The 24230-nt window shown below is 30.2% G+C and overlaps 3 protein-coding genes across 4 annotated transcripts; 2 read left to right on the top strand and 1 right to left on the bottom strand.

The window, feature by feature from the left end:
- Positions 1–291: 291 nt before the first annotated feature.
- On the bottom strand, positions 292–1571 carry LOC125850498 (zinc finger protein 10-like). Its single transcript, XM_049530347.1, has one exon. The coding sequence runs from the start codon at positions 1326–1328 to the stop codon at positions 507–509; it is 822 nt and encodes a 273-aa protein (XP_049386304.1). The 5' UTR covers positions 1329–1571; the 3' UTR covers positions 292–506.
- Positions 1572–13113: 11542 nt separating this feature from the next.
- Positions 13114–17235, top strand: LOC125850514 (tropinone reductase homolog). The gene is made up of 5 exons (XM_049530372.1): positions 13114–13184; positions 13297–13504; positions 14105–14321; positions 15133–15245; positions 17053–17235. Exons 1-5 carry the CDS (start codon positions 13114–13116, stop codon positions 17233–17235), a joined length of 792 nt encoding a protein of 263 aa, XP_049386329.1.
- Positions 17236–18857: 1622 nt separating this feature from the next.
- On the top strand, positions 18858–23129 carry LOC125850478 (tropinone reductase homolog At5g06060-like). 2 transcript variants are annotated; one of them, XM_049530326.1, is made up of 5 exons: positions 18858–18972; positions 19309–19516; positions 20519–20735; positions 22115–22218; positions 22893–23129. In XM_049530326.1, the coding sequence occupies exons 1-5, from the start codon at positions 18878–18880 to the stop codon at positions 23070–23072; spliced, it is 804 nt and encodes a 267-aa protein (XP_049386283.1). In that variant the 5' UTR covers positions 18858–18877; the 3' UTR covers positions 23073–23129. The 2 variants fall into 2 exon arrangements, with proteins under 2 accessions (XP_049386283.1, XP_049386282.1); XM_049530325.1 differs by having other exon boundaries at positions 22115–22227.
- Positions 23130–24230: the final 1101 nt, after the last annotated feature.

The following is a 24230-nucleotide window of genomic DNA, read 5'->3' as shown; positions in this document are numbered from 1 at the left end:
ATCAGAAAGTACTAATCATCAATCAATGTGTAACTATTGAAGTGTGTGCGTGACTATCTCATCTTAAAACTTAAATCAGAAAGAATACATTCTTAATTATATTTTCACACGGTATGTATCATGATTTGAGAACTCGACAAATTCCTTCATCTAGACACCTAGAATTCATCGATCATCTTGTTTTAACTTTCTTGGAGATACCTATATGCAAATAGCATAAAATCCATAAATCCAAAGTTTATAAGTTACACAAACAAAATATTTGACAAGAGAACTTCCTCATGCTTAGTGAAATGTTTGAAGCCTTTCATAATATCTTTAAGTCATTCTTACACTCTTCAAGTTTAGCTTAAAATTATCAGAAAACAAGTAAAAGATAGAAAGAAGAGAGGAAGAGTGAAACATACAGAAAGAAATGAACAAGATACCACAAATTGTTGTTGTTGTTGCAATCATAAGAGTTGTATTTTTTTTGTTTGGCCAAATTCACTTTACCTTTGGATTTTTCAAAGCTTCAACTCAAGATCCAATTCTTCTATTGCACTAGGGATCCTTTCAAGTGCTTCTGATTGGGGACGACACCTTTCGATTGATGAACTTGTTCTAGGGAAGAGATTTGCAAATGAAATGTTATCTTCTTGATCAACTTTCCTCCTTTTGCGATTAGTTTCAACAATATGGTCATGTTTTGTCCTAAAGCTTGAGTCTATCATGACTTCAAGATTCCTCTCTTGATCTTTCTTGAAATCTATAGATTTCAACTTCTTCTCCTCATCATTTTTCACACTAGAGAGACAAGAATATTTGTCAGCCACCAAGTTTGACCATGATGAAGACAAGTTATTCTTTTTCTCTTCTTGGACAATTGATGAAAAGGAAGAATGATGATGAGTTGCTAAGGTCTTTTGAGAAGAAACCCTAATTGGAACCCCAGAGGCAGAGTCAGAATTAGGGTTATACATAAAGGTACGAATTTGAGAAGGGTATTGAACATGTCTATTGTGATGATGATTAGGAGGAAGAGGAGGAGGAACAAATACTTGATGATCATGACCACTTGGACTATTAGATGGAGGAGATTGTTTCATTCTTGCTCTATCCCTTCTATGAACATTCATATGGCCACCAAGAGCTTGAGCTGACCTAAATTCTCTTCTACAAAAGCTACAAGTATAAGATCTTGGTGGCCATATGCACCCTCCAAGTGCTCCAGATGCATCTTCAGCAAAAGCTTGCTCCTCCCACGAATCGCCATATGATGAAGGATTATTTGATAATGTCATGTCATGTTTTCTCTTTGTGCTCATCCAATATCTTGGTTGTTCCATTTCACCTCACAAATATTCTTGAAAACGAAGAATCAAGGGATAAACAAAGTTGTGATTATCCTATTCACCAAGAATTTGACTAAAAGAAAAAAGCTACAAGAGAATAATATTGTAGGGAATAGATGAAGAAGACATCAAATGAAGGATATTGAGCCAAAAAGTTGTTTAAGTTAGGGAAGAGGAAGGTGGAGTGGTGGGTACTCTATAGACCCTCTCATGCAGCTACTCTTTTGTTTTTAGTCGGCCTTCAAATATAGAAATAGTAGAGGAAGACCTATTTAGTACTATGCATTACTTTGTTTTTAAAAGGTTTATAATTGTTCGATATCCGGAATCTACTGACCAGACTAATTCAAATTAGCTCATCAATATGATCTATATGAAGAGGATTCACTTACTACCGGGAGCTTCGCTTGAATATGAACTTTTGTCCAATTAAGAATGGATGAATTACATCCATCACACCACAATCCTTAATAATACATGCATTCACGGAATTGGAGCTCGTTAGAGTTATAGTTTTAGAGTTTGAAAGAAATCAATTGTTTCGATCAAAACTCTATATTAATCTTATAAGATTTACGTAGTCATATAAATAATTTATTCAGAATTCAATAAAATCGTTTTTCCTATAATACATAACTCATAAATTTCGAATTTTGAATCCAGATCTTATTAGTGGAAATCTCCCTAGTGGGGTGTAGTGGGGTCCTTATATATGACCATTGTACGGTGTGAATGTAAACTGAGATAATCTGATTTTTACTCATTTACTTAACTGTCACAAGAGATTTTTGTTTTGACAATTATCAAGTACTCTTAGAAGAAAATATTAAATTATAGTAGCTGTACATATGCTATATATTCCTATAAACTCTATGCTTTATGAGCTAGTTTTTCACATATATATAAAATTGCTATTTTTAGGAATTTAAAACTAAAGTTAATTAGCAATTGTTTTGAATTATATGTACCCTTAATATTAACGAAGTAAAAATGAATTCTCGCCAAATAATTCACTTAGGCTTTCACTTTCCGGGCGGAGGCCGCATATAATGAGGGGGTTCATCCAAACCCCCTTGGCAAAAAATATTACTATTTATACATGGTTAAAAATATTTTTTAGGTATGTATAATAGATGTCAAATCCCTTTCCACTAATTCGTGTGTTTACTTCTCAGATTATGAAACCCCTTATTAAAATTTCTAGCTCCGCCACTGCTTTCTGTGGTGATGAAGGATTTGACAGAGACCCTTACCCCTACCTCGCTATATAGCGTAAAAGAAATAACTACAATAGAGGGAGGGAGGGGGGGGATAAAACGAAAAACCAAAACATTAACATAGACAAAATATTATGTATCTAAATTCTATGCCATTATTGTGACTTTTAGGTAACACAACATATAATATTAAAGCATGTTTAAGTTTAGATTCACACAAAAAAGATATTAGAGCAGGCAAAGATCTTAAGATAGAGTCTCACCACTACATATATTAAAAAGAATTTTCACATGTTTTGGCTCACGAAAAAGAACCAGGCTTGTATGTGAGGGGAGTTTTGAGTCTACAATTAAATGATAAAAGTGTTTAAATGAGAAAGTTACATCAGAATTGAGATTAATCTATCATAAACTAAGCTCTTTTTGCAAATAAACATGTTAGATCAAGAAATTTAACAAGACATGACAAAGGGAAAAATTCGAAGAGGAACCCCCCCCCCCCCCCGCCCCCCGATCAAGGTTTTATTTGGTTTTTGATCCGTTAACGTCAAATTCAAAGCACAAACAAAATTACTTAATAGTTAGGGATATAGGATAAACCATATTTGCATGGATATAATTCGAATGCAATAAAGGTTATTGGAATTGACGTATGATAGCTATAAATAGAGGTGGTCTATTTAAGTTGTATGAGTGCGAAAAAAAAAGTTTCAGAGTGTTCAAGTAAACAGTGTTGCTGAAACAAGCAACAAGTGAGTGATCAAGTGAAAAATAAGAAAAAGCAACAAAGCAAGTTGTTAGATTATGAGTGCAAGAAATATTATGAGTAAGAACTGTAAAATCGAAGCGAATCTTTACTTTACTATAATAATATTCAAGTTGTGAGCAATCAATTTTACCCATAAAAAAATATTCTAACATTCATGGTAAAACAAAATTTCTGATAGAGAGAATGCTCTTTTTGTTTTATTTTATTTCAAATGGATAAGCATATATTGCATATACAATACTTACACAATTAATTGGTAGGATTATTCTTTGATTAATAATTTGGACAAACTCACATCTTGCACAACAAAATTTATCAGAATTGTTCCCTATTCCTAGCAAATAAATAACGTATTTTAGGCATAATTATATTAAGGAATATTTTTTTAAGCCTTAAACATAGGAAACATGTTGGTCACAAGATCAAGAAAAACAGGATCATACGTTAACGATAATTCTCAATCAATCAAATATCTAAGAAACATTCGATTTTTTTACTTTGACCTAAGATGAAATGGTTAATGATCTAAGCAACAGATTTCCAAAAAAAATAAAATGAAATTGAATATAAACATATTTGGGGTGTGGTGTGGTGGGGGGGGGGGGGGGGGGTAAGGGGATCCATGGATGCCTTCATGATGATTGAAAGAATAAAATTTGAGCAGAAGATTTCATTTTTAATCATGAGAATGAATTAATTGTCATAGGTTTGTAGTGGACAAAATATTTTAGGTAGGTTAGGTTTTGGGTTGTGTCCTTATTTATTAGGGAAAAAAAAATCAAAATACATAACTTATTTTATTATATTTTCTGAAATTTTCTATCATTTGAAAAAATTACAAAAATCTCTATTCTTTCATATTCTCAGATACATCACTTTACGCAATGTTATTGATCGGATACATCCCTTTATGCAATGTATCGGTTGAATAGATCATACATCACTTTATGCAATGTATCAGTCATATACATCAATTTACGTGATGAATCAAAATGTTGAGTGATGTATTCGAAATCGGGACGCGATGTATCAAGACGTTTTGGAATGTATCCGGATTCTACCAAATTTAAGGAATTTTTGTAATTTAGAAAATAGTAGGGATAAAATGTAATATTAATTAGCTCTTATTACTATAAAATTTGTATAAAATTCCCTTATTTATTTCGTACACAAATATATATATCTTCAAACACATCAATAGTATTCTAACTTCTATAACAACCATTCTATTTAATTGTTGGAGCTGAAGTGCTGAATAATACTATATTTAATTTATTTGTGTACATACTTGTAGCATTATATAAAAAAATAGCGTTATAAATAAAAATTACTCCATCTTGTTGGGTAATGCATTCATTCATTTATATGGAGAGACCTAAATGATGTATTAAGAATAGTCCAGGATCATAGTCATGATTGAACATGTCATATAGTCATGATCAAATATGCCATTTGTTTGATAAACTTACTTAATAAATAAAGCTTGCACATTTTTTTTTATAACTTTTGATAACGATGATACATCTTAATAAGTGTGTGGTATCAAAGCTAATGTCATTGATGGATTCGATTCCTTAGAACAACATATTGCATGTGACAGGTATTGGATGGTAGGGGTGGGATTGAGTTGTTGGATATTGCTAACATCTGGTAAATTTTGATTCGGCATTACAATAACTCAATAAGTATTCATGTTTATAATCTTTATCAAGTCTGAACGATTGTCGATCACTAAATCAGTCGATCTGCAATATTCACCTTGGACCACAAACACAAATCATCAGATCAGAATATTATCATTAAGTACTCCAAAGAATCAAACATAGTCAATCAAAAACTTGCATATTTTTCTGACATATATAAACAAGTTTAAGCATATAATGAAATAAATGCAAATTTTATTTTTAAATAAAAGGAAAGTGAAACAACTAATAAGACCAAAACAACTATAGCCGCCCTCATCAACCCCTATTTGTCTCATTTTTTTGTGCCACTATTAAATTTGTCATGTATGTATATGTCTCACAAAGCTTATCCAACATAAAATGTGCATCTTTAGAATCCAATATGTCTTTATGGTAATTAATTAAATTATAAGATTATAAATAATCTAATCTTACTAAGTATGTCACTTCTACTAAATTACATATACTAAACATTTGAACAACATCTTTTTAAGTCAGAAATCCATGTGATTTTAATATTTAGCCAGCAAGTACATGATTGATTAATAGTGCCAATAACAAAAATACAAAATAGGACAGTCAAACTACAAGTGCCTTATATTGGCTTGACTTAAAAGCATCTTTTTTATGTAGAGTTTGTTTGAAGGTCCCTAAAGTGATTTGATTCTATTCATGCATGTTTTATAATCATAATCATTAATTCTTAGACGATTTAAAAAATAATTAAGAGCTAATAACTTATTTTATAAGGTTTTTGCCCTAATTGCTCCAATGAACATGTTTCAAGTTTGTCATCTTTGGTTATAACTATTCGAAGATCGTTTTATTTTTTAACTTTTTGTTAGATAACATCTCTAGCTAGAGAAAGATAAACAAATTTTATTTGTTTCTTCTCTTTTTTGTATCCTCTTGACTAGGGACTTAAGTACTAGTACGAGTCAATTGAGTGTGAATGGATAATAATAGATCAATTTTAAAAAATATTTACACAAAATATCTAGTTTCACAATCTTTTTATATATATGATTTTAAGTGTCAATTCTCACCTAGTGAACTAACTTTTAAAGTTGAATTCGGCTCTATCATATATAGTTAGATCCATCCTAACCATTGTTCAGTTGATGTTGGGCCCAGTCTTATATTATTCACACTCCAGATGTACAGTCCTGAGTCTAACAAGGGAGCTAGGGAGTGTTGAGTTTCACATCGGTGGGCTGAGAAAAAATTGATCTCTTTATACGTTCTTGCCTCTTGGTCTATCCTAAATACCCTGCGATCTAATTTTTGGAGTTGAGTTTTATCCCAAGTTCATATTTTATCAAGGATTACTATATGTGTATTTTATTAAACTAAGAAATGTACTATATGTGTATTATTATAGTTTAATTAATGCTGCATTCCAAATTCCCACCATATTTGCAAAGGATATCTGACAAGAACAACCCAACTAATTAAGAGGGGGAGGGGGGGGGGGGGGCCCGCCGGAAATGATTAGAAATTGTACAAATAGAAGACTATTTCTGTAGTAATAAAATGTTTACCAAAAAAAAAGTAATAAAGTAATTAATCAGCACATATTGTACAAATTATCTAAGAATATGGACTACAAATATGTACATACAAAATAAACCTTTTTTCTATAAATTTTAAGGAGTCCATTCACACAATTCACCTCTATTTAATTTATAGTACCAAACACTATTTATTTCATTCCATTGTATATATCCGTTACTTTTTGATAACTATGTTTAAATATTTTTAGTCTAGTAGGAAAAAACAATTGAAATTTATTTGAACATATAATTTTAATTATTTTTTTATTATACAATAATGTATTCCATAGTTCCAAGCCATTAAAAGCTCATAATATGCATCTAAATACTATGTCACATATATAAATGATGGAATTGATCAATGGAAGAGATTATTATGATTTAGTTAGATTTATTTATTTTTTCAAATTAATAAAAAATATAGTCTCAAGAGATTATATATAATTTTGGAAATCAATATAGCGTTAGGTAGGATCGAGAGTGGAGAGTCAAGGGTGGCACAAGTTGTGTAAGAGACGTTAAAGCTTCAGAATATCACTTATAAAACTTATTTTCCCTACTCATATTAGTGTCTTTTCATATTCTTAGAAAAATAATTATTTTCCTAACGAAAATAATTTGTAGCAAACATGAAAAAATTGAAATACATTTCATTGTCCAAACACACAGACACCCTAATATAATTTAAGGAATTGAAGAGAGGATCAAAGCAAGTTGACCAAGTTGTTTCTAAATCTTAACTCCAACTAAAAAAAAACAATTATCGCTCTTAATGACTTAATTAATCCATATTTAGACAAAATTAACAATATTCAACAGAGTTTAGAAATAATCAAAACTCATCAATAATACAAAAGATAAGACATGAGAGAGGACGATCACCTTTTCCTTACATTATACATAAAAAATATTATGAGGAGCTAATAACACTTGTTTTCTAATATTAAATTATGGTAAATTGTTAATATAATATTGTCACCTTTATCAGATTCTACTTAACTCAAATGTCTTCATTCTCATCAACTTGTGTGCCTAATTAAAAAAATATTATAATATTAACAAAAGTTATGGTCCTACTCTACTTCTTGTTTCTTAAGTCTACAAACAAGAATTATAAGTAGTATAATAGAGATATGATTGATATAATTAGAAAATGAAAGTTAATTATGGGGTATTTTTTTTTCAAAATAATTAGGGGACAAAGATTAGAGAGATATAGACGTATTAATTGTGTGAATGAGGTGACACTCTTTGATTGGGATGTGGTTGGCATTAAACAACTTATAACTAAAATTGCATTAAATTATCATATGTCTTTTCACTTAGATAGTAGTATTAAAATTCAAACTTGATGTTAAGTGATTTGATGGTTTGTTTGTTATTCGTTACTCTATCCGTTTTAATTTATTTCTCATGTTTTGACTTCACACGAAGTTTTAAAAAAAAAAATAAAAAATATGAATTTATGATCTTAAAGTAAAAATATATAAAATATATAAAAATATTATTTAATTTTGTGACGTTAAACATAATGTCAGATAAAAAAACACTTTTTTTAACGAAGGAAAGTATAAAATTACATGGCCTTGATTTATGGCGCGTAATTCAAGTCAAATTAAGTATCTATATTTAATTTGTGTATTCTCACCGACAGTTATCGGTAAGTAATTATCATTATAAAAATTTAAAATTCTTATTAGTTTGATTTTTTATTTTTAAGAATAATAAAGAATAACTTTAGGTGAGCTAGGTCTAAACCTATCAAGTGGGTTGGGAGCTGGGCTGGCCTGGCAGAGGTCTTGGGCCTGATAGATTGGCCCAAGTGTTAGTTCGGGTTTCTGCCCTTCGGTGCACCGGTTCGGCTAGTTAATATTGTAGTTGGTACTTTTCACTATTTCATTATTTATTTTGTGATTTTAATCTAAGTTTAAGGGTTGAAATTGAGAACTCGTAATTTGAGGATTTGGGAGTTAATTCAAACTCAATTTTCGATGAAATTTCATATTTGAGATTCTAGTGTTAATGATAAGTTGATTTTGGAATAAAATTACTATTTTAACCTTAAAGTTTAAGGTTGACCTTTTGGGGCCGAGATGAAAGTATATCAATATGAGTATCCAATAGATACACTTAATAGATTGGGAGTATTCCGAGGTGATGCAGAAAAAAACACACATTTGTGAGGGTTTATCGATTATAATGTCTATTGAGTATACATGTTTTTTGTATTCATATTTATTACACTTATTGCATTTTTTTTGGTGTAGAATATATGTATCTCGATCATGAGTGAGTCACACTAATTGTTGAGTTCAAGTTCTTTATTTTCGGAGATTTTTGGTTAGCTGTTTGACTAATTTGCGGCACTTGACTCCCTTAATCCTTATACTTTGCTATCATTTCCTTTTTTCAGACAACGTATCAATTTTTGAACAATTATATGTATTATATTTATAGTCATTTTTGTACACTTGACATTGAGTCTTGACGTTGTATTTTGTTAATTTCTATACTTGCTTTTGAATTAGTTGGATGGTGGCTTATTTACTTGCTTGAAACAATTATTCCATGAAGAATATCACAATTATGGAACGCATGATTTAATTTATAGTAGTATATTCTTAATTTCACACAGTTATATGTCAACGTTAACAAACTTCATAAATCTCAGTGTGTGATTTTCCAAATTTAAGGCTGACCAGTAATTATATAGTATTAATAAATTTAACTTAGGTAAGTTTTGTGTTTGTATTGATTGTATTTCATAATTAACTTGCAAGGTTAAATCCAAGTGCAAACGTTCAAAAGCTACATTACAAATCAGACCATTATTTCCTTCACGTATCTCCCACCATGTTGGAAACGTGGCATTTCATGGTCATTATAAATATTAAATATCTATTTTAAAAACGTTATGTTAGAATCAAATATCTTTTTTTCTCAAGAACGGAAGGATTTTATTTAGAGTAAATGATAAGGTTCATCCATACAAGGAGGAATTAATCTGAACGATATAGTACTCTATTGAGAGCAGCTGATACAAAAGAAGGAGATGCTTAAAAAAAGAATCTGGAGCCAAAAGGGCAATTTTTTCTTTCAAAAAACTAAAATGGCACATCAAAAACTTTTTTTACCAAAAGGGCAAAATAGCTCCGTCAGGAGCGATTTTCTTCTGACAAAAGTTGACGTCGTCCGTTAAAAAAAAAAATCGCTGCCTTAGCAGTGATTTTCTCAAAAGAATAATCCTTATTATTAATAATTAACAATAGGCTCATATAGGCATTTTTATATTATTAATAATTAACAATAGGCATGAAAATTATAGCACTAGGCACGAAAAACACTGCCCCTGCAGCGATGTGTAAGGAAAAAAAAATTTCGACTTGTGGCATCGATTTTTAATTAAAAAATTTTTTGGACAAAAGTGCTGCTAGGGCAGCGATTTTTAGTCATTGTGTCAGAGGGAAATCGCTTCGTCAAAAACGATTTTGCCCTTTTGATTTTAAAAAATTTTGATGTGCCCTTTTGGAATTTTTGACAATTTTTTTTGCTCTTTTGGCTCTGGACTCCTTAAAAAAACATAAGGCTGATTACTTTTCATATTTGGATCGTTTGATTTCCTTTCGTATATTGCTAATAGATCTGCTACTACTGCATTAACGATAACACATATCAGTAGTAACAGTCACTAAAATTTCATTTTCGTTTGATCATACATATTAATTATACTGAGGGTGTCTTGATTGAGACTTGATCAGAGTATATCGAATCATTATAAAAATCATCGGATTACTATAATTTATAGCCATTGGAAACGTAAAAAAAATTCATGATCAAACGTGTCCTTAGCAAAAGTAGTAAACTTTACTATTGACCAACATTAAGCTTTGTTTGGCTAGATTAGAATCAAGAAAGATAGAGAGTAACAACAAAACAGTGTTTTTTATTTGAGTAAATTCCTTTTGTCTCTTCTCATACGTTTTATAGTAGTAGCCCGTCCTTTGATAAATGTTTATAATTAGTTATTGACTAACTTGGTCTAATCCAAAATTCAATTATTTGATACCACTAAACAATTTTTTTAATGGAGTGTTTGGTTAAACGTCTCTTTCTATGTTGGAGAAATTGATGATTTATATATTATATTTTGAAAGAGATAGATGACCTCTTCTCTTGAAGAGATTGATTGGATTTCAATTTGAATTTGAATAGGTATTAGAATTGGATTAATGGAATGAGAGTAATTAATTAAAGAATAATGTTTTAGTTGAAATATAGATTTGGTAGGTAAATGAGAGTCAAGTTATAACATAATTGTATAGTTCGATCCTCCTACCACAAATCCACAACATTCCTTTCTTTCATTTTTTCCTATCGTATAATAATAATAATAACAATAACTATGTCTCGATTTTAAAGAAATTAGGATTGACTATATGAATTTTAATGATCTCTAAATTTTTACATTATCTTCAGAATATAGGAGATAAGTTTAATTCAATAATTTAATTTTAATTTTAATTTGTGTTGAAACTATCAATCGTGTACAAACAATGTCTAGAAGTAGGGTCAAATCTTTAGTCAATATATGAAGTCCATGTTGTAAGAGTCCAAATTCAAATGTGCTTATTTGTTTGACCTTTCTAGTTCTGGATTAATTGGAATTAGTATAAGAAAGAGTCATGGAAGACAAAATTTTATAAAAACTTTATTTCACTCTATGACCATCACAATTACATACCCAATATTTTCATACACAGTTGAATTTGAGATGGGTAGGGTGTATGTGTAGACCTTATCACTATCTCAAAAATAGATAAATATTTTCTGATAAATCATCGGCTCAAAGAAAAGTAGTCCAAACAGTCCAAAAAAAGTAACAAAAATATGAAAAATATAAGATAGTGACAAAACAATAGATAATAATAGAAAAGTAACTACAACAAAATAAAATGATAGACGAAGTATAAAAAATAACAAGTAGTAATAGAAATCGAAGGACAAGCAATTACCGAAGCAATACTACAACTATTATATCTACTCCTTTCTACCCTAATATACATCCTCCACAACCATGTCCTTGGTAAGCTAAAAATGTGTCATCTAGATCACCTCCCTCAATGCTTCTTCGGTCTACATCTACCTCTTTGGAAACCATTCTTTGTCAGCCTCTCACACCTCCGCAATGTGGCATTCATAGATCTCCTCTTTACATGTCTGAAGCATCTCAGTCTCACTTCGCTCATCTTGTCCTCCACTGAAGTCACTCACACATTGTTCCGAATATCCTTATTTCTAATCCTACCTCTCCTAATATGCCCATACATCCATCGCAACATTCTTATTTATATAACTTTCAACTTCTAGGCGTGGGAGTTCTATGACCATCACAACAGCAATGGAAAAATTTATGGTCAAAAGTCTTGGGCTCAGAACTATGAAATGTCTCCCTCCATTTCATATTAATTGTCGTATTTCATTTTTCGAGAGTTAAAGTTTTACTTTTTATGTTTAAGGAAATACAGTGTGTTAGAATATTAAAGTATAAATTATAGGAACCACATATTATAAGTACTAAATAACATCATATCCCTTCTAGTTTTCTATTTACCAAAAATCCCTTAAAAATGATGTTTGCGGGATACATAGCGTTGTGCACGGGATACATTAGGTTTGATACATTCCACATAGCGGGATACGTTGTGCAACGTCCATATAATGATGATAATTGTTCGTTTGTGGGCTTCAAAAAAATCCAAGAGTGATGTGACTTGATCATATTGGGCCCATTAGTCAACTAGGCCCAAAATTATAGTTGATTTCACGAAATTTTTTTATGCAAATGTATAAGAGATGCATATACACCTTTATACATATTATATACGCTGCTTATACACTATAGAATGTACATAAGGTATCACATATATGTTGTATGATAATGTATATGAGGTGTATACACAATGTTATACACCATTATGTATTATATATACACTGCTTATATAATAAAAATATACACCTAGATCCGTAAAGATTGATAATAGAAAATATGTTCTTAGAAAGATATTATTATAGTTCTTGAGTTGTTGGATTTGATTACTCAGTTCTAAAACATTGCATCATTATAAATAGTAACTTGTCCAGCTGGACACTTATGTATCTTTAAAATACACTATTAAATAGTGCATGGAGTAATAGGTCATGCTCAAAATTTGGGATTGTTACAGCAATTTCGGTCAAAGTTCGGATATATATCAGACCTTTTTCCCCAAAAAAAATGTTTTTGTTATTTATATTCCGCAATTTACTTCTTGTTTTGTGACTCAAAAATTTGATTCTTCAGCATAGTAGATATAGCAAAAATAACATATAGAAAGTCATAAAACATAAAATAAAGGAATCACTCGATAATTTCCATGACTATTTTGTTGCATTTTCCTTGTTTATATCGGTCTCGATCGAACCACTTAAATGTAAAACAAGAAATTAAACTTAATAAGTCTCTTATAAATTATAGATTTTATTGTTGATCTCTAATTAAATTAACTAGAATTAGCAATGGATGCTGATGGTAGGTGGACTTTTCAAGGCAATACTGCCATTGTTACGGGAGGCACTCGAGGCATAGGGTACGCAATCTAATTTTCAATCGACTGTAAAATTAAGATTTGAATTTTATGAGTTTGAAATTCTAATCTATTTAATTTATCTTTTTTGGCTTATTTAATTTGCACATATTAGGCATGCCATTGTAGAAGAATTAGCAAGTTTTGGAGCAAATGTTTATACATGTTCACGTAACCAAATGGAGCTTGATGAATGTCTTAGACAATGGAAAGCTAAAGGTTTTAAAGTTGGAGGGTCTATGTGTGATTTACTATCAAGATCTCAAAGACAAAAGTTTATGGACAACGTTAGCAGCTATTTTGATGGAAAAATCAATATTCTTGTAAGTTCAACTATGCAAACGATTTTTTTAATAAAAAATGAAATTTACTGGCTCGATTAATCTGCATTTAAGTTATGTGATAGGCCTATTGAAGGAATACCTTGAGGTTTTTTTTTTAAAAAAAAATGTCCCTGACTAGTAGGGGTGTTATATATCTTGAAAATAAGTACATCTAAGAACAAGTAAATTAACTAATAAAAAAGTTCGATTTGTCGTATCTGAGTCTAATGGATGACAGTTGACTCATTTGCACTTTTGGCCTATTTTATGTTGGTCTTTAATTTTTACCCCTTCGGAGTAAATAATTATTTTGTTGGACATAAGTTTATTTTTTCTGTATCATGATGTTTTATAAGTTATAACTCCGCATCTTTAAAGAATTTATGTCCTGCTAGGTAGGCATAAGTTCGATTTTTAGGGATAAAAATTAAAGATCAATATAGTAAAAAAAATTACTTCTGATAGACCTTCGACTCCAAAAATGCAAAAATTCTTTCAATTTCTGCGTGAAGTTAATTAAACTCCATATAACTAAGTTGATTGTTGCTATTTTTTAGCCAAATATTATTAATTTGACTTAATTTGTTTTATGTTTATTAGATAAATAATGCTGCTGTAGTTGTATCAAACTTAGTAACAGAATCCACTCATGAAGATTACAACACTATGATGGGCATAAATTTTGAGGCTTCTTACCATTTATCTCAGCTTGCACATCCCTTCTTAAAGGCCTCAAAAAATGGAAGAATTGTTTTCATTTCTTCTGTTGCTGGCATTGTCTCTCTGCCCTTATGTTCCATTTATTCAGCAGCTAAAGGTAGTAAGCTTGTTGGACTATAATCGAAAAATTACGTTTTATGTCTATTTTTGAAAATATTGATGTCACGTAGATATAATTGGATAATTTACGGGGAAAAATGAACTTGAAAATGAGTGATTTTGAATTTATTTTACCTCGTTTGTTTTATTTAGGCAACATTTTTATATTTGTCCGATCAAAAATTCAAGATCACTTATTTCAAGGTTATTAGGGTATTATTTAATTACTTGTTATTGAATTTCACTTGTATACCCCCATTAAAGTGTCAAAGAGCTTGGCAAGTCGAGCTGAATTTGTACAGATGAAAACTGACCGAGTAAATAAACCAGTGGGTCGAATGGGCTGGTTTTAACATGTCCAAAGGTGTTTGGGTTGAGTCAAAATGAGCTAAACAATGACTCATAGTCCAAACCGCTCAACTTTATACCATTGTTATTAAGTTCTTATTTCTTTGTTTGTTTGCTTATTTTTGTTTACTTACCAAATAAAACTAATAACTTTCTTTAATTTAAGGCTATATATAATGCATTAAACAAAAATAAAGTTACTTTTGTAATTGTTTTAGATAAAAATGATTCATGGATTAATCTGAATTACATATTTAGTTCAAATCAATTCATCTTTTAGATAGACAGATCAAAATGAATGGAGTATATAAATAAACGGGTTATTAACCTTTTAAATTTAAATAAATTGGATGAATTATATTTTCATAAATTAATTTTTTAGACGGTGTAAATAATGTGTACAACTACAAGATGTAGGAATCTTGTTTGATTTATTTTCCCATTTTTACCTGTAAATTAAGGGGCAATGAACCAATTGACAAGGAGTTTGGCATGTGAATGGGCTATGGACAATATTAGAGTTAATGCAGTTGCACCATGGGTAATCAAAACCTCTCTCATTGAAGCAGCTTCGGTAAGTTTAAGCATATTATAATAATTATGAGTTTAAGCATATTTCAATCTGATTATTTTTTAGATCTGGATCTTAATTATTAAGATTTTTATCATTATATAAGTTTTTTTTATATCCACTTAATGTATCTGTAGAATAATTTTTTATTTTTTTTGGTAAGTAAGCATTTTATTACCAAAGAGAAGTTTATAGCTCTAAAAAAAAAGAAAAAAAACTATTCTGACTAAAGCAAACCCAACTAATAACCTTTCATCTCCTAATCATCTATCAACTCCTTTAGCTTGGATAGTAGTTCAACATCGTCAGATATTTAGTTAATTTCACTTTGAGACAGCCTCTAAAATATACGTTGAATTATTCTCTTCACAAGGTCCGATATTTCTCTTCTTTTGCCTTGAAAAACAATTTGGTTCCTCTCTTGCAACATATAATAGATGCAGCCTGTTAAGGCCATTCTATAAATTGTTGCTGCAACACTATTTCCATTATGATGATTCACTGCCAATGTAAGTTCTTCTTCCCATGCTTTTGCTTGTCGTCTCTGTCCTAGCCATTGTAGTAGCTTGTTCCACACTGACGCTAACTTCTTCCATCTTACTTTTGAAAACATCCCTTGCACCAATTGGTACATCTTTTTTACAGAGAAATATTGCAATCTTTAGAATTGATCTTCAATGTAACCAGCAGCTTTCACATACTTCGTAGCTTTGAAAGTTTTCTTGATAAGCCAAGATGCTTGTTTTGTATGCTACAAAGACGACAATTCAGAAGATTTATTCATTATCGTTACGGTCATTAATCATCATTATCAACTATTATCATCCATCCACCTGCAACCAACATCTTCAGTCATAACAACTACCATCGCTATCAATCACTATAACAAGTTGTTACCGCAATAAGTCACTATTATAATCATCATCACTAACTTCATTACCAACTCATCAATTACTATTGCTAATCACTATCATCGATCAGACATCACGCATCACGGTATATTTTCAACCATCATTATTATTCATAACCACCATTGACTATCATCATCAAAACTACAAATTGCCACCATCAATTGTCAGTCATTATCATCTCTAGCTGCTATTTACAATCATAGCATTAACCAACACCATTCCCAATTGGAAGCACAATCACAACGCTAGTCATTATCATCACCAACCGCTATATAATTTTCTATAAATATGTTATTAATGTAGTATTATAAGATTAATTTAGTATTTTCTTGAATTTTATATTTAGTAAGTTTTACATTTAGATTTTAAAAAAATAAATCATCTCAATTATTTAGTAATCAAATCTTAATGCATCATCTTAATTAATATTTATATGTGCATTTAGATTCAAACACTTAAAAAAAAAATTCATGTCTAGAGTGTTATATATCGAATATATAAGGAGAGGCCGAGCTTGGTCTTACCTCCAAATATAACACAAGAATAAAAAATTATCCTTCACAAAAAAGAGTACGGAAATCTAACTTAGACATTCCAACCCTTGCAAAAAAAAAAAGGACAACCTATCTAGCTAACTAACAAAGAAGTTTGACTTGTCATATATGAGTCTTATAAAAGTTCATTTGACTCTTATCTAGTTGAAACATAATAGGTTGTTCATCGCTAATTTAGCAAGATGATCTGCAACCTTATTTGACCTTCCTGATACATTAGCAAGTTTCTTCAAACATTCTTTGTATTTAACCGGGAAAGCTTGTGAGATTCAAATTTTTATAAACATTTTAATATTTATATATGTATTTAGATTCAAACATCGTAATTTTAATGATTTTTTGCAGCAAGATCCAGAAGTGAAAAAAAGGATCAATAAATTAGTGAGTCGAACTCCTATTGGTGGTCGACCTGGAGAGCCAAAAGAAGTGTCAGCCATGGTTGCCTTCCTTTGCTTCCCATGTGCTTCATATATCACTGGCCAAATTATGTGTGTTGATGGAGGAATAACCATTAATGGATCTTGTTAATCATTGTCATCACATAAAACAATAAATAAATAATTAAAACGTCATTGATTTAATTGTCAATGTTGGGGATTTAATTTATCAAAAGTCTGGAATTTGAATATTAATAGTAGTATCACCTTTAGTTTCAAAAGGTATATTTCCACACTTAGCTAACATTTAAACAAGTGGATCATATGTTTGGAGTTGGATAGTAAAATTAAAGATTCGTAGAATGGCTTGGTGAATGATCAATTAAATGTTCTTTAATTTTGTTGTTTAGAATTTGTCACATGGAAAGTTAGAATTGAAAATGTGTTAAAAAGAAAAGAAAAATTCTTTTTTAAATGGACTAAAAGTAAAATTACAACAAATAAATTGAAATAAAAATAAAAGGTAATTTGGAACGTGATAGTTATGTATTTCTAAAAGGTTTAATTATGTTGCTCATAACTTAGTTAAAATTTTCAATTTTTTGATAGGTGGTTTCTTGATAACAAATATTACGTAACAAGTTGGATTGTAAACGATACTATATAAGGTTTTTTTAAGAGAATAAAATATATGCAGATAAAGAAATTTTCAATGATGTTGATATTTATCAATTTTTCAGATACAAAATAGTTACATGAACAAAGAATTTTTATTGATAGAGAAAATTGAAATAGAAAAGATACTTTTCTGCACAGCTTTCACCACCTAAGAGCATATACTTATAGGCTTGACCCAACTGCCTCCCCTATCATCACTTAGCCACCTTCACTATTGCAAGTTGTTTTCGAGCTCGTGACAAAGTCAAAAATTTTATTAAAAGAATCTAAATTATAAAAAAGTAAATAGACGAATTATCCGAAGAGGTTTAACATAATTATTGTATATACATAAAAATATTTTTTATCATATATAAATAATAGTATAATTTTCTGTTGGAGAGAGAATTCAAATAAACCCCTAACTCACACGGTTCCGCCCCTGTCACCACGTGCTAGGCATGTGCTCTGACCACAAATATAGTACTTTAGCAAAAAAAAAAAGGTTTTCCACCCGGTATCTTTAGCTCCCATTGGAGTCCCGACTAAATTTGGATCGCGCACTGCAAGACTTATTTGGAGGTGGTGCTCCCAACAGAATTTTCACCATACCTAGGACTCGATCCCGAGACCTTTGGTTAAGGGTGAAGCACTCCCACCAGTGCACCACAACCCATATTGATACTTTAACAACATTTAATAACAATTAGTTACGTGTTAGGCATGTGTTGTGATCACAAATATAATACTTCAACATTTAACAATATAAATTAATTTTCTCTTTGACATAATTTTCTTTTAGTTTGTTTTAATAAGAATTTTTATTTTTAATTTAACGTTTTACCTGACACGACACGTGTAAGACCACAAAATTAATGAATAATTTGATACATTTAAATAAAGAGCTAGAGATCCATTGTGGTACCATTATAGTAGTACTCTAATTGACATGATATATAAATTAGCTAGCCAATATATTTTGACTATACATGTCACAAACTTTATCATAATATTACAGCTGTAATTGAACCACTTTTTCATGCCTTGCCTTAATTATTACATTTGTCACCTATTTAACACAAAATTATATTTGCTTAATTCCTATTTGATCTGCATTTAACTAGAAAGAACCATAAATGGCAGAAGAAAAGGAATCCAATAATAGTGAAGATGGAAGGTGGACTCTTCAAGGGAAAACTGCACTTGTTACTGGAGGAACTAAAGGCATAGGGTAAACTTATTTGAGTTTTAAGTCTTTCATATATCTATCGATTTTACTTGTTTACCTTTTTTAGTATATATATATATATATATATTATCAAAGTTAATATTACATCTTTTTTCTGTCTCGATTTATGTGAGATAATTTGACTTGACACCAAATTTAAGAAATTATAAAAAAATTATATGAATTATGTATATGTATTATATATCTACTTGCTATTCCTAGGGTAAATAGTTGCATGAACGACTATTTTTCTTAGATTCCACTTGTAAAATTATATTGAATAATTTGTTGTTATTATTTTGTTGATATTATTTTTCTATTGTTTGGGTCGAAAAATAGGCATGCCATAGTAGAAGAATTAGCTGGATTTGGTGCCATAGTTTATACATGTTGTAGAAATCAAGAACAACTTGATCAATGTTTAGAGAAATGGAGAGGCAAAGGTTACAAAGTAGAAGGATGTGTATGTGATTTGATTTTAAGACCCCAAAGAGAGATGCTTATGGAGAAGGTTATCAATTATTTTCAAGGAAAGCTCAACATTCTAGTAAGTTTTTTTCTTTAAAAGAATTTTACCTACTTCTTTTATTTCAATTTACGTGATACACTTTAATTGAATTTAAAGTGGAAGAAAAATGAAAAAAAACTTTGAAAACTTCTGGTCAGAGTCAAGGTGAAGTCAGGTAGGTAAAAGGGGTGCATCTGAACCTCCTTCGATAAAAATTGTATCGTATGTAATAGGTCAAATTGCAATTAACTTAGATCAAAACCATATTTAATAGGTCAAATTGGATGATTAATTGTTTTTTTTAATTACACTGTATAATTAAGGTAAAAAAATTTACTTTTTATATATACGACCTTAAACACAAGAAATCTCTAACTTGAATGTTAAATTACTAGAATAATCCAAACTAAAAACACATCTAACTTCAATGTTAAAAATACTATAATACCCCCAACTAAAAACACTCAGTTTAGTATATCTTCTATTTTTTATATTTAATATTTATATACAAAGGGTTGTGCCTTTTCTGAAAGGTTGTAAGTTTTCTTATCAAGCACAATAAGCACATGTTCATACTGCCATTTGTAATTGACTATAAATAGAAGGTTTTTTCTTCATTTTTGAATTATGAATTTTCTAATTAAGTTTTCTACTCTTCTTCTTCTAATAAAACCTCAAGTGTTATCTATAGCCATTGAGTGAGTTTGTAGTTCAGCTGAACTTGAGGTATACCACTATTCCGCTGAAATAAATCATATTGTATTTCAATTATTTTTTTGTACTTTAAAGAAACATTTTGATGCAAATGTTGATTGGTCTTAGATATATCACATATACATAATTTAATATACACACGCAATGCATGTATCGAAAAACTAGTGTATATAAAGAGAGAAGAATCCCCTGAACACAAGACTGAATATTGAGTTCAGATTTCATATAATTTTTATTTTTCAAACACCCTTAATAAAATGTTTGAATCTGTCACTGCGGTTTTAGCCAGAAGATATTTAACCTCTTTTTTTTTGTCTTTGGTGATAGATAAATAATGTAGGTATACAGCTAGGTAAGGCAGCTACAGAGTACACTGAGGAGGTTTACTCTATTATCATGAAAACCAATTTTGAAGCTTCTTTCCACATCTCTCAAATTGCACACCCAATTTTGAAGGCCTCAGGAAGTGGAAGCATTGTCTTCATCTCTTCTGTTGTTGGGTTTGTGGTATTGCCAGCAAATTCCATCTATTCAGCAACTAAAGGTAATCCTTATTCAATCAATACATGTTACTCGATATTTGATATTTGTATTGACGTCCAATTAAATTTAATATCGCGCATTACGTGACTTAAAGTTTCTAGAATAATCTAATGTACTAGTATCTAGGATAATCATCTTAAATGAATTATCTAAATATTCTACAATACAAGATAAAGTTACTAGATTTTTCTTGTAAATAAATGTATCTAGAATTTTTCTAGAAATACCTCAACATAAAATATAAATAGGGGTGACCTTAATTATTAGTTATTTGTAATCAAGACAATTCAAAGATATTCAATAAATCTTCTTCCATATTCAAGTTATCATTTCCAAAATCCTACTTCTCTCTTTTAGTTTCTTTTTTTAAGTTGAATCTTCGGATCTTATTATCGATCTTGGGCTAACAGAAGGTCTCCCAATTATACTTTTCTTCTGTTATTCTCTACTGCATATTTATGGGGTTGTTCTTTCAACGAAACTTTTTTCATTTTCTAGACTCAAACTTGAGATCTCTAGTTAAAGGTGGGGGATTCCAACCATCCTACCACAATCCATGCTAATAAATACATGTTAAGTGTATTTGGCGGAGTACGACATAACTCATTTTTTATAGAAAATATTTTTCAGTGTCTGGAAAAAAAAATTAAATATGAATTAAAGATTAGTAATCGTACTAGCAAGTCCGAGATTGTTTTGATAAAGTTTTTCAGTATTAAAGATAAATAATAATATCAAAATGTTGGTTGAAATAAGGTGAAGTTCAAAAGGAAAACGACTTCTGCCTAAGTGAAAGGAAGTCACTTTCCAATATTTGGTGGAAAATATTTTTCTGGAAAAACATGTTCTATCAACCAAATGCAATAATATGATTTTCTTATGAAAATTTGTTTTTAAGAAATGACTTCTATCGTATCAAATTTATTTTACGGGCTTCAAAGATTACTAAAAACTTTAAAATAAATAATCTTTCATAATGTTGCATTTGATGTNNCGCAGCCACTACCCTTTGGGTGCGCACAGGGTAAAACCCCCGCTCCTATGCAATAGCTCGCAAACCACATAGGAGAGGTAACCAGCACTAGGCAAATCCGGTGCGACGAGCTCGATCCAGAAGGCAAACCCCTTGCTTTCGCTGGCAAGGGGTTTCGAACTTGAGACCTCCAACATGGAAGTCCCAAGCCCAAACCACTGGGCCACCTCGAAAGGTTATCGTATCAAATTTATTTTTCGGGCTTCAAAGATTACTAAAAACTTTAAAATAAATAATCTTTCATAATGTTGCATTTGATGTATTAAAAATGTAATATGTGCAAGCTAAAGTAAAATTACTAGTACCATTACACAAAATTATTTTTGTATTTTTTTTCATGTTTATAGGAGCAATCAATCAACTTACAAGGAACTTGGCTTATGAATGGGCTAAAGATAATATTAGAGTAAACGCAGTAGCACCTTGGATTATCAAAACACCCCTCATCGAAGCACTAAAGGTAATTCACTAGCTAGGAGACTTACATATTTTTCTTTGTGGAAATAATTTATTATAATCATGATTTTGAATTATTAATCGTTAAAAATCCTAACAATCCTATATATGTTCATAAACTTAAAAATCCTCTAAATGGAAAAATGATTTTCTCTTCAAAAACCTAGCCATTATTTTTAAAAGGAAAATGGTCTGATACAACTCTCAACTTTGTCATTTAGAGTTGCTTACATACACCCGACTGTTATAAAGTGGCACACATATACCATGTTCTCTTATAGAAGTAAAAGATAATCAATTTTTTTTTCAAACATGATTATTTTTTACTGCTTTGATTACCGTTGTTAAAGTTTCTTATTATTTTATTCTTTAGTGTAAAACTATGAAGAAGAAAAAGAACTGTGAATGGAAAAAATAGAAAAATATTAAAATTAAAATTTTCCGGATTTATTGTAGTAACATTTTTTGTATTTGTAAAAAAAAATAATTGGGACATATATGGTCAATTATACAAGAAAGTTAGTATTTTCCGGATTTGTCACAAAAAAAAATTGTTGAATATACATAGATTATTAATTTAAAACTCAATTATTCAAATGAACTAGAATTCCAAACCTCTAAACTGATCACTTATGCGATTACTAATATTTGATCTAATTTTTGTTCCAGCACAATCCATTAATTAAAGAATTTATGGAAAAAAATATTAGTAGAACACCAATTAGCAGAGCTGGAGAACCAAAAGAAGTTTCAGCAATGGTGGCATTTCTTTGTTTCCCTGCTGCTTCATATATTACTGGTCAAGTTATATGTGTTGATGGTGGACTCACAATTAATGGTTCTTCTTAACTGTTTTATTTTATGTGTTAAATAATAAATAATGTACTTGATTGATATGTAAGATGAACCTTTTTTTAATTAGTTTAGTTAATTTGGTCAAGATGGGTTGAGTTACTTATGCACTAAACAACGTTAGTATTTAACAGTAATAATATAATTATCGTTATATTATATTTAATGATAATAATAAATATGAATAGTTATTGTATGCTGCCTTCACGTGCAAGGCATGTGTTGTGACCACATGTGATGACCCGGAAGGTCATTTTTGGAAATTTTGAACTATTCGTTTAACTTGAGTTAATTAATCAATAGTTAGTGGGCTAAAGTGATCATTTATTTAAGATCCTATACCATTAGGGCCATGTGTTAAAAATAAATTAGAGTTAAATAGGGTTTAATAAAATAAATTTCTTTCCCTTTTCATTCCTTGCACGAGTTCATGCGGCGTCCCACTATCAAACTAAAAACGTTGAAGAAGAAAGCAGTTAACAAAGATTGTTCAGGTAAGGTTTAATTAGAATTCTCATCTTTGTATACGTGTTGGTCTATCTATGTAGTATTTTCTTAAGAATTGGATAGAAATTCATAATAATGATTATTATATTAATGAAGTGAAGGTGAGGAATTTAAATTTTAAGAATCTTTAAGCCATATGTGGCTGCCGCATGTGTTGGTGGGTATGGTGTCTTTAAATGTGATAATTATTACTATGAAAGGATGTATTATACTATTATTTACCTAGCTGCTATTGAAATAGTTCTCTGGATTAGTACTTTAACAAATTAGTATTTTATTCTTTGATTGGAACATTAACTTAAGGATTTTGGGGATACGTGCTATGAATAATTATGGCATAGGGGAGGACACCGTGAGTAATAGTTAAGGATAGTATATATGAAGGGGAATTGGTATAATTTTTGAATCCTGCAAATTGTTTCATCGTTGGAAGTTATTTGGAGTCTAGTTGAGATAAATTAGTGGTTGGCATTAGAGAGGGCAATGAATGATAATAAAAGTAAAATTATTGGATGAGAGAATAAGGTATATTGTTGTATGTTTGTACCGTGAGTTTGTTCTGGAAATTTAAAGGTAAGTATAGGGAGTTAATTGAATGAGTAATGGTGAGCCAATCATTGGTTGGAATAAAGGGTGTCAAAAAGGAAG

This window comes from Solanum stenotomum, unplaced genomic scaffold (assembly GCF_019186545.1).
Source record: "Solanum stenotomum isolate F172 unplaced genomic scaffold, ASM1918654v1 scaffold17538, whole genome shotgun sequence".
In the NCBI taxonomy this organism is placed as follows: domain Eukaryota; kingdom Viridiplantae; phylum Streptophyta; class Magnoliopsida; order Solanales; family Solanaceae; genus Solanum; species Solanum stenotomum.
Note: the sequence above shows the minus strand (reverse complement) of the source record. Positions and strands in the feature narration are given on the sequence as shown.

Coding starts and splice junctions, on each gene's coding strand:
- LOC125850498 (XM_049530347.1), bottom strand. CDS start 1,328: ATGGAACAACCAAGATATTGGATGAGCACAAAGAGAAAACATGACATG.
- LOC125850514 (XM_049530372.1), top strand. CDS start 13,114: ATGGATGCTGATGGTAGGTGGACTTTTCAAGGCAATACTGCCATTGTT. Junction 13,185..13,296: donor GGAGGCACTCGAGGCATAGG/GTACGCAATCTA, acceptor TGCACATATTAG/GCATGCCATTGTAGAAGAAT. Junction 13,505..14,104: donor ATGGAAAAATCAATATTCTT/GTAAGTTCAACT, acceptor TATGTTTATTAG/ATAAATAATGCTGCTGTAGT.
- LOC125850478 (XM_049530325.1), top strand. CDS start 18,878: ATGGCAGAAGAAAAGGAATCCAATAATAGTGAAGATGGAAGGTGGACT. Junction 18,973..19,308: donor GGAGGAACTAAAGGCATAGG/GTAAACTTATTT, acceptor GTCGAAAAATAG/GCATGCCATAGTAGAAGAAT. Junction 22,228..22,892: donor CCCTCATCGAAGCACTAAAG/GTAATTCACTAG, acceptor TTTTTGTTCCAG/CACAATCCATTAATTAAAGA.